The 11552-nt window shown below is 38.6% G+C and overlaps 1 protein-coding gene across 1 annotated transcript in view; it reads left to right on the top strand.

Moving 5' to 3' along the window:
• Positions 1 to 2324: 2324 nt before the first annotated feature.
• The window catches only part of LOC103770550 (formin-like protein 17), a gene marked incomplete at its 3' end in the record, with an annotated part of 29754 nt that continues 20526 nt past the window's right edge, over positions 2325 to 11552 (top strand). Inside the window, exons 1-5 of the mRNA XM_008937815.1 lie at positions 2325 to 2697; positions 4349 to 4453; positions 6421 to 6507; positions 8387 to 8560; positions 10047 to 10195. Coding sequence (XP_008936063.1) covers positions 4376 to 4453; positions 6421 to 6507; positions 8387 to 8560; positions 10047 to 10195 — 488 coding nt within the window. The remainder of the gene's footprint in view (positions 2698 to 4348; positions 4454 to 6420; positions 6508 to 8386; positions 8561 to 10046; positions 10196 to 11552) is intronic.

Below are 11552 nucleotides of genomic sequence, written 5' to 3'. Positions count from 1 at the left end.
GGTGTAGGTGCACACCTTCCAGGAGCCTTTTTGCATTGGACTGATGTCATATTATTATGATTCAGGAAGGATAGTCCACAGAATAAGAATATGTTGAGCAGAAGCCATATAGCTCAGATTGTGCTGTAGGTAATGGAGAGAAAGAGTTGTCCGATAATGAGACACGTCTTGCATGTGGTGAATTTCCACCTAGAGAGGGCCAGGTGTCTCCACTGGCTGCATAGGAGCCACAGCAGTCCTCTGGTAGTTGGGGGAATGTGAACTAGTGTGTGTTAGGGAATGAGAGTCACAAAGAAACACAGGAAGATGTTAGCTTGTCTTACCCTTGAGCGGTTACCAGTGTTCTGCAAACCTTCCACTGCTTTGCTCGGCCAGCTGTAAACGGCTCAGATGACGTGGCTTTAACCCTTCTTCCTTGGTTGATGCTCAGAAGGTCTGGGGGCTTTTCTAGAGTCATTAGGGTAATATCTCCACAGCATGGAGACTACGTGCAAAACCTTCCATACCCCTTAGGGCCTCCTGCAAGACTATGCTGGGTAAATGGAGAGTGGCAGGGAGCCCTGGAAGCGGACATGTGGAGTACTGGGTTGGCAGCTGACCAGGAATAAGCCAGAAATCTCATATCTCACCACTAAGCACATTTTACACCATGTCTAGGCCAAAAATACAAACCCCTCACCCTGCAGAGCAATGGCTATACAGAGAATGCCTGGAGCCCCCATCTCTTCCTTCAGTTGTGAGCATTGATTTTTCTTTCAAATCACTTATGTGGCTATACTGAATTTTTGGTGGGTGATGAAAATCTAATCTGTATTACACAAGCTTCTTTGACCTGGCAGGTAAACAAATGCATTATTAACACAATTTCATGTATTTCCTTAATGTCCATGCTTTATAATAGAAGCATTTAAGTTTTATTTCCAAGTTTTATTATTCAATCTTGTATAAAAATGTTCTGTCTGGTTGCACCAGTCACATTCTGTTAGGCAATATAACACAATCTGACTTGGTGGCATTTCAGTGGATAATGTAACAAAAATTGTTTCTTTTTAGGAAAAAAACATACGCAAAACAAACACAGGAATGAGCATTGCAAAAACTGTGGCATGCTAAGAGAAAAGCCCCACAGATACAAAATTATAAAGGTCAGGATCTGTTACTCAAGTCTTGTTTGCAAGTAAAAATACCACGTTAACGTGTGGCTGTCAAAAACCTGAGTGAGACAGACAGACTTCTGACAAATAGCTTTGACAGTGCTCATAAGCTGAAAAATGCCTTTTTTTGTCTCTCTTGTCTTTTGAAATGTTTCCCTCCTGCTTACAGATATGCAGAGAGAAAGAGAGTTAACAGAGACATTAAAACAACAGGGTGCTGTTAAAAATAACCTGTACCAAGCTCTCTTTCGTGTGCTCTCTGGGGAACACATTAACTGTCAGTAGTCTAACTTACTAACTAACCTTCTTGAATTTGGTGTATACAAAATAATTTGCTTTTCTTTTACAAACATTTTTCTTCATACATTATTAGGCAAATTAAGAGAATATTCCCTGTCGTTTTCATGTTTTGGGCAGAATTTCATTCTAGGCTAAAGGAGACTTTGGTGAAGGTAAGCAGAATGAAGAGTTGAATACTTCATAAAGCCAAAAATGAAATCCCTTCTACAATATTTTTTTTTAAGAAAGTAAAAACCAAAACATAACCTACAACTTTTACCTCAATGTAAAAGAGAAAGAATTACAAGAAAATCTCATTTTTAGTAGAGACATGGCAAGGTTTCTCAGTCCTAGATAGAATATTTGCCCAAAAAGACAGACCTTAAAATATCTGATGCTCAGGGCACTGCAGAGTATGGTGCTTGCACAAGAACAGGGATAGTGACTGAAATATACCTATAACTGAGAAAAAAAAAATGTAAAGCTTTTTATTTTTCAAGTTGAAACTTTTTTTCTTGGCTGCTATGAGGAAGCATCCCTGCAGACGTGCACAGTATATTGTATAGCTGGACAACACTGAGAGATTCAAATGAGAACTGAGCTTGTTAATTGAATTACTTGTGTACTGAAGCAAAGGAAATAAATAATTCTCTTGTTTATGTTAGTCAGATGGTGCCTTTGACATAAGGCCATGGTGTTATCTTTGTGTTATCATTGCCATCCTGATGTAAAATCTTTGAAACCTTCCCCGTACAAACATGCTAACAGTTGCAGAAATACTGTCCTGCTTCCTATCCAGAACTGTTCCTCTCTCTGAACAGGATCTTATATTTTAAAGCTGGCAGAGCTTAGCCTTAAGGAAATTATATTTTTCAATACGAATATACCCATATTCCTGTTAGCGTACATAGAGCCTGTTCAGAGGGGAATTATCTTGTTAAGATCTAACAGTATACAGTGTAGGTGTGGTATAAATACATGGCCATCTAAAATTCAAATACAGAATGTGGAGGTCATTGTAGAAACCTTCTGTGCCTCAGCTAGTGTGAATGAATTATCAGACTGCTTTCATTCTTTCCTCACTGTTCACATTACTATTTGCAGTTGGGAGCTATGCCATAATTTACCTTTATATTAGCATTGAAAATTCCAAGGCTTTAAAACCAAAATATTTCTTCTTCTTTCACTCCCAGTTTTATTCGTAGGCTGTAAAAGCACACAATGTGTCTGTTGATCAGAAACTGGTTGAGATGTTAGAAGTTTGGTAAGCTGAAATGTGTAGTGGGGCTCAGAAAAAAAGAACCTGTGGAATTAATGGTCCCTGACCTCTGTGGTGTGAGTGGTTATTTTTATGTTGCCCATCAGACTCGTGCTGGGTGGCTGTGGTGCTTGGATGGGTGGAGAGGATCTTGTTCTGCTGCAGGGCTATGTTTCTGGGTTTTTTAGCAGAGAAGCTGCTATGTCTGTGGAGAACTGTAGGCGTAGGTAAAGCAGGTGGCTGGTTAAGACAGGAAGGTGCTGGGGGTGGTAAAGCAGCTGCAGCCCTGCTGCCTGCCCTGCCTGCCTCAGGGGCCTGGGAGGCAGCTGGGTGGCTGCTGCTGGGCTAACAGTCACAAGTTTCCGGTGGCACAAATCTCAGGAGCCCTGATTTCTACCCACTCTCCCACTCCTGGGCAGCAGACCTGGCTCTTTGCCTGGTTTTAGCTCTTCATCTTCTTTTTCCCATAGCAAGAACAGCAAAACCCACTCCAGGTCTTGGTGCCTTGTCCTTTGTGTAGCCAAATTCAGGTTTGCTTGCAATGCTGAGATTCTCTGAGCTGCCTTGCTCTGAACATGTTAGCATCCCAGCAGTTCCAGCAACAGGGATGCAGGGCAGGCTCCTTTCCTCCTCCTGAGACCTCTCCTGCACAGCCTGGGCAATGCACCTGGAGTGAGCTCTTCACCTGGATGTCCATGTGTAAGAGTTTGAAAAGGATGGCTTGCAAGATTTTACTGTAGAAACTTATCTCCCGGTGATGAATTCATTAATGTTGGGTAGGAAACATTTTATATTGTAGCTAATGGAATACTGTAGCTAAGCTACTGCCTAAAAAATTTCAGAGTTCCTGAGGTCTGGTGGCAAAACTTATACACTCCTTCCAAATTCCTGGTTCTGCTCCTATTGAGGAATGGATATCACACAAACGAACTCTTTGGTCTGTCTCAAGCGAGGCTGTTTATTCCTTCTACAAAGTCTGTGAAAAGCTTTACCAACAATAAAAATAAAAGGGCTGTAGTTCTGGGTCCCTGGTTACTCTACTTGCCTTGTTTCTTTGCTTGATTTCTCTTTGGCCTTGCAATCCCCACTGTTTCACTTGAGAGCAACACAGATTTGTGTGTAGGCTTATTGACAGTGCGACCTCCCTTTTTGGTAAAAGAAAGAGGAAGTGTAATGCTAGCTTGTTAATGTGTTTAAATAAGTTCACATGACAGCTATACCACTGGTACCAACAGCAATTTTTCCTCCTTTCACCCTGAAAATTCTGAATGTTCCTAATTTTGCTTTCATATTGTCTGCATGCAGTACTTTACACTAAGGGTAAGACACAGGCAAGCATGCAAAATTGATGTTTTCACTTCTTGCCAGATTTTCTAACTAAAAAAAGATTTCCTCCTGGCAGTTCTGTCTCCAGATATTACCACCCCATCTTTTACAATTGTAAAAGCCCCTGTATAGCTGATATCTTGTAGACTTTCACCAGGTTTCAAAGGGAGATTATATTTGCTGGGCAGGTTGTCGATAGAACATAAAATATGAACGAAATTGTAATTTTATGGCAGATACCGTAGCTGCAGCTGTCACAAGCACTCTGTATCCTTCATAGTCAGATAAAAAAAGCAGTCTTTAAAAACATTTGATTGACTTTTTTTTCCAGTTAAGCCAGGAAAAAATCCTCAAAATTATGAACATGGTGAAAAATAAAGAAGTGAGCATTGAAGGAGCTTTGCATTTGGCACAGAAAGAGGTGTATGCTGAAAAGGTAAGGTCCCTCCTTTGATCTATTTTGTAAGACTTTCAAATGGATGAGTATGTTCTAGAAATCCTGGTAGAGTGTTGGGAGCATATCTGTATTGCTTTCATAGATGCTGTCCTAACTTGGGCAAACATACACTCCAGTTTGTAACCAAATACTTCAGGTACTAATGTCTAATGCGACCTGTGCCCTTTGTAATGGGTATCCCAGGTAGAAGCAGCAGCTACACTGATGTCATTACCTGCACTAAGAAGCTTAAATCTAGATCAGATGTATCCATATGAGTTTTGTTATACTCAGTGCAGCATCAAGTACTGTAACAGTAAATGTAGGGCAAAAGCCTTTGGCTGATACTATGAAGCACATCAGGAAAATGACGGATCTAATCACTGAGGGGTCTTCTAAGTATTGGGTTGTCCCTGTGGTACGACTTGCTCTGGGACACGGGTCACCATAATACCATAACCTCATGAGTCTGACAACTCAGTGTTAGGCATGGCCACAAGAATAGCTGGCTACAAACTGCAAAGCCTTGACCACTGTACCTTCAGCTCTAATATTGCCTGTGGTTGACTCTGACCTTCCATCAGGCAAAAGTAGAATTGGTGTAAAGGTGGCTTAAAAAACTGGGTTTGGGTCCTACAACAACATAGCTTTGCTAAGCATAGTTCAACAAGACCACGAGGTCTCGTCCAGAGATTTCTTCAGGATCAGATTGAGACTCAAGACTTTTTTTTTCCCTGTCAAAAGCTTCATCTTTTCACTGATAATCACAAGTGGAACATTAGCATCTTTCTGTTAAATAGAAAGCATGAAATTTATTTCCTGAGAGAAGAAGTTAATAATGGTGAGTGAAAATGGTTTGAGAGTGAGGAGTACATGGAATGTGTACTCAGTGTTGTACTCCTTCCCGTAACTGCTGAACAGCATCTCATTGCAATCTCTGTCCATCATCACCACAGAAGTGCCAGCAGAGAATTCTTTGCAGAACTTTTCAGCATCTATTTCCCCCTCTGCTCAGGATTTTTGAACCAGCCTCCCCATCAGAGCAGTCCTGGAAACAGGGAAATCTTACGATGTGCTAATGATACAATCTGATTTTTTTTTTTTTTTTTTTAACAGGAGTTTATAGTGACTTTGAGATAAAAATTCCAGAAAGCACCAGGTTTAAAAATAACTTTCTGTACTGCTTATTAACTTCTTGGATGGAAAGAAGGAGAAGCAAAAATAAATACCAATAAAAAAATAGTGCATGTTTTGCAGAAGGGCTGCTGTCAAGAAAAATATTAAACTCAGCAGTGTAGGACTATAGAAAATAAAAAATATACTCCCAGAGTAAGAGGAGAAAGGGTTTCTTTTCTATTTCTGCCACATTAAAGTTTTTTAATAGCTAATTATAAGAACTAAATCAAATTTAATATCACTGGATCACAACCTTCTTTTCTCTGCATTTTCCTGGAGATTAAAATATTGTTCATCTGCTGTGCACACAGAATAGCTCTGTAAGGGACCAGAAAACAAATTGTATACCCTTGTATAATACCAAGAAAAAAACTTCCATGGTACTGCATTGCATCACCATCTGTAAATATCTTTCTTTAAAGTCACCTGTTTCTTGTTTGCTGCTTAGCCTATTTAATGGACTGCTTGTACTCGTGTGCTTTTAAAATGTGTTTAGTACAGTTCCATAGGCTCTGCTCTTCTCCTTCCCATCTTCTTGCTTTCTCTCTCCCTTTCACCTTCCATCCCAATCTGTTCAGCAGGACTTGTGGGCAGCAGCACTGTTTTGTGCTTGTGAAAACCAGGTCAGGAGGATGTTTCCATGTATCTCCACGTGTAGTTGTTCTGAAAAGCCTCCAGTGCTGTTTGGGCACTTCACCGGGAGAGATTTCACCTGAGAACATGACTGGATATGAGTGGGCAAAAATGAGCACAGTGTTGAATGTATTGCTGATTTCTGGTCTATTTTTCAGGATTCACAGGATTTGCTAACTGGCTCACAATTTAACTTCATTATCTACAAATACAAACATTATCGATGGCAGAAACGAATCTTGCAGGTAACTTCACAGATTGTCACTTTTGAAGCAATATATAAAAAAACACAGGATGCTTAGGTTGTCACTGAACAACAAGATTTTCTAAGCTATTGAACAGAATTTCTGCCTTTTACCCTAGAAGTATTTTGGGATTAAAGTCCAAAACGCTTTCTGCTGAGTCCTTGGGAGGGCTGTAGAATGGACTTGATGATCTCAGACATTATTTCATCTCTAAAAACCACAATTTGTCACAAAGATGATTGATTATAACAGGTTCTGCCTGGGAGTTGTTCTTATCAGTTGGCAACAGTAAATGCATACGTGTGATGTAGACATACTTAACTATCTGTCCCTTTTGACAGGGCAGTACTTCAACGGCATTCTCTAAAACCTTGGGAAGAGATGTTCCTGGGGATACTCAGAAGGTTCATTTGGCAGACTACGCATTTCATCTCTGGTTACTATAGCCAGTGAATTTTTTTAACATTATGAACCCTTAAGGCTAATGCCTTGACTCGCATGATATTAAATCAAACTTCTCTCAATAGTACCTGATAGTGATTTTCTGACTCCATGAAGTCAGTGACAAAGGTTCCGTGTTGTTTCCAGGAAAATTGATTTTACTGAATTTTTCCTGCAGTTTCAAACAAATTTGATAACAAGCAAGTCCAAAGTCATACATGCTTTTTTTTTGTTTACTACATCTTAACTGCAGAAAGTATAATCTCCTTATTTGTCTCAATATCTACTGATTTTTGAAATTAAACAGTTATTTATCTAGACATAAAGCTGATGGAGAAAGCTATGTTACATGTGGAAGTTATCAGTCTGGGAATCTGGAGTAGTGTAATTCCAGTTCTGTACTTACTAGCAGCCTTGAAAAGTCAGAGATAATGAGAATGGTTCTGCTGTGGAGGTTGTCTGCTATAAACAGAACCCAGGGAGCGGCCACAGTGTTAACATTTGGTTGGCATAGTCTGCATTGTAGGAATGAAAAGTGCCAGGGATCATTTATGACCAAAGGTAAATATCTAACTCAGGTGAGATCTGAGACGTCTCTGAGTTTGTCTTCTCTGTGAGCTGTGTTCACTGTAGCTGGGCAGTCAGATGATATTCACGTCTTGCTTTATCAACAAAGCTGCTGCGGCTCAGCAGGGACTGACACACAGAACAGACATTGGGATTGGTCTGTAGCAGATTTTAACACTACAAATATAGATTGTGCAGTGGAATAAGAATAATCCTTTTTTGAAGCAAAGAATTTTTAATTGTGATAGCTGTGAAACAGCAGTAAAAATCTTTATTATCATCACTCCCTTCACCTATATGTATCTGTATGCATACATATTTATACATACAGACTAAAAAAACCTGTTACATAAGATCTAAACCAAACCACAGTAATATTGATATCAGAAAGCAATCTCTCAATAGTATCCTCTTTTCCTGATACACAGCAGCTGTTATAAAAATAACCACCTTCATTTTAATGCTGGGGCATAGGTTGAACCAGTTGGTAAATGAGTCTCTGCTGAGATAGTCATGCCATTAGTTTGTGCTACCACTGCTGCTGAATGGGAAGTTTTTGCACTGAGTTGTATAAGACAAGGAGAATTTAAGAAGAAATAATATTTCAGAGTGATAAATTGATGCATATTCATCAAAAGAGACAGGGGAACACAGTTACAATAAGTATGTGTTAGTTTTGTAACTAAAACGAATATAGTACAGCATCTTATGATGAAATGTCATTTTTTATTCTATTCATTGGCAAGATAAAGGACAGGCTGAGAATGTGTATCTATCTAAATGCTCTTACATGGTAATACTTGGGATGCTGCCTTTCCCTTGCAATGAAGAGACGCAATGGAGTCAAGTAATAAAGAACTTTCTATTCCAGATTGATTTCAACACAAAGACCATTTTTAACATCGAAAAAGGAATTATTAAGAAACAGTTCCCTTTCTCACAAGTCAAAGCCTGTGAAGATACTGAAAGGAGGCGCTTCAGCATTGTGTTTCATGGGCGACAAGATTATGAGCTGGAAGCAGTGTCTCTTGATGATAAAAGGAAGGTAAATTTTTACAATGTCATAGACAGACTGCTATAAATAACAGCTAATGTTATGGTAGTACCCAGCACGTCCAAATCATAAATGGGAATTGTTATGCTGTGCATTGTTCAAGCAAAGAAGTAGGTATGTCTTTATTCGGTGTGTGTTCGTACATGGAACAAAGAGAATGTGAGTTCAGAGTAAAGTTTGGCCTTAGGATTTTGCCACAGTTCACTAGGGCTGAAGATTTAAAACCAGCTCAAGATGTGACAGGAAAGTGGATGCATTTGTTCAACTACACCTTGAGTGTAACCAGTCTGAGATTTGTATTAAAGCAAACAAACAAAACTGACAACATTTACAGTTGAATCTTAATTGGAAGATTAATTCTAAGTGTTTTAAAATATATATATTCATTAAAATGCATGCTTTTAAGAAGAATGAAGTATGCCATCCTGATGCTGTAAAAAGAAAAAGACCAATTACTTAGTCTTTTATCATCAAAATACACTGAAATAAAATTATTAGAGGAAGACAGCCTAGGTGCAACTAGATATTCAATTAAATGATTGAGTGGTGCTGGATTTTGTACAAACTGTTTCACTTTGAGGCCTCAGCTCCTTTTGAGGTCTAGGTTCAATTAAATACTAGATTTAGATAGGTAATAGATAGATAGGTAATTAGATATTGCACTGAAACTTGAGAAACGAGTTGTGACATTAGCACTAGCTTTTCACCTGAATGCAGTTGTCTCATGTTCAGAGGTGATCAGCTCTTGGAGTTTGTGTCATCCCACTGCTGAGATGCTGAGGCCAGCTGCACAACTGAGGTTGAGACACAAACTCCCAAAAAGCATGGAAGAGTTTGTACCCAAGCTTTTTTGTAGAGGGATTCAACCCCTGTGAAATTTAATGGTTTGTTCCATGTGCAGAACTTTTATTCCAGATGAACAGTACCTCATGGCTGATTAGCTTAATTTTCAAAATAGATCACATTTAGCAGATGAGCTCAAAAAGATATATGTATCCTCTAGCAAGAACAGTTAAATGTGGCACTGTATAACAAAAAGAGTGCCTCAAATTCACTCTCATCTCATGCTACTTTCAGCTGCAGACAGACCTTCATGTTTTGCTGGGTTTGTTTGAGAATTCAAGCTAAATCAATCAAGTCCTACTTGGGCTTGAACTGAACTGAATAGAAACTTTGTACTAGATGGCTTTGTATATGAATTAAAGTAAAATTATGTTTTACAGTAACCCCTCCAGAATAAAATGTTATTCTCCTTACACTGACAGGTTTAGAACTGTGGGCATAAAACCAAATTGCAGTTAAGTAGTTTAGCATCATAGAAAGACTGCATTTATTTTATGTTAATTTATTTTACCTGTTTGGCTGCTGCTTATAGTGTTGTCTATCATTTTTATACTTGAAAAATCCACATATTAATGTTTTATTCAAGGGAATTAACATGGAAAATATACTCTGTCTCATGCCACTTATTATACAGATAACTTACCTTCTGAGCAGAGTTATACAGAGCAACTCGTACAAGAGACGAGCAGAGTCCTGCTCTGGAAGACCCACGGAATGTGATGTGCTGCATGAAGGACTGCTGGATTTGCATCAGAAGACTTTTACATCCACTGAATGGGTGAAGTATGAACTGCACTTTCATAGACTTCTGGGTTGTGGATTTTGTTAAAATTCCTCATGAATACTTGAAGTTTTTAATTTGCCAATATTAAGTTAATTATTTAGTTGCTTTTTAAAGTTAAACTGAGACGCCAAACCTGCATGAGATGAAAACATGGAAATTAACTGGTAGTGCAATCGTGGTATGCAACAAAATGAAGTTCTGGTGTGTGCTAGAGACTGCTGTGTGCATTACTAACACAAGGGTATAATGATGATGGTGCTAGAATGATTTTAATGGACTTCTTTGTTTATGTCTTTACTTCTTTTTCAGCCATAAGGAAAGGGAGAAAAAGAATGGCAAAGCACTTAAGGAGTATAAAAATCCTGCTAGAGAACAGTGATCCACACTGGCCAAATGGCTGCCCCCAGATTAATAATTAATTATTGTAATGTTTTGAACTTCCCTCTTGTGGGGTGACCAACCATGGTGGCCTAATGGGGTGATGGTTTCAGAGACAGGAAACGTTATTCAGTCACCACCATTTCATTCAGCCCCTGAGCCATTGCAGATAAGCATAACTTTTGCTTCTGCTTATTCAGTTACTAAACTAGTGAACCAGCCACAATGGTTTTGCATAGTTTGCTATCCATCTTACAGAAAATCCATCCTTCCTGAACCATTCCCTAAAATATCTGGACATTGCTTATACTATCAAAGGAGAGAGAGAGAAAAAAAAATCTGCCTAGCAAAAATGAATGAAAAAAATTAACATTGTAATTATCTGCACAGGGCAATTATCTCAAAAGACTTCACAGTTCACAGAAAAGAATTTTAATTGCTTTTAAAAGGCTACCACTGTATATCTTGTAAACACTATCCTCAAGTGTGTCCCAGGATTTGTTACTTTGCAACGTTTAGCACGTTTGTTAAGAAACAAAAATTGATTTTTGTTTATCTTGTGAAGCAAAGCCCTTGTTGCTTTCTTCTTGATATTAATCCTCTCTTCTCTTTTTGGCAAAGTAAATAATGGTGGAAACATCTGGAGATACGATTAAACTATAAGTCCCTGCTTTAAAGAAAGGAGAGATCAATATAACTGCCAGCTCCATTAAACAATTCTTATCTCTTTGCTTTTGTGGGAATAGATGCAATTTATATTTTATGTTTAGTTCTTCTGGACCAGTTCAACTTATTTAAATTCCTCATAGAACACCTTAATCAACTAGCCATACCTTGAAAAGAGGGTGGAGGAAGATAAATGTCTGATAGAACTGTCAGAATGATAAAGAAATGCAGTATCCCTCAAGAAAAATGAGAATGCAAAAGCTTAAATAAGAATAAAAGTCAGGTACGGTGAAGCCCCGCTTGTTGAATGTG

Source organism: Merops nubicus, unplaced genomic scaffold (genome assembly GCF_000691845.1).
Source record: "Merops nubicus isolate BGI_N331 unplaced genomic scaffold, ASM69184v1 scaffold8373, whole genome shotgun sequence".
NCBI lineage: Eukaryota > Metazoa > Chordata > Aves > Coraciiformes > Meropidae > Merops > Merops nubicus.
Note: the sequence above shows the minus strand (reverse complement) of the source record. Positions and strands in the feature narration are given on the sequence as shown.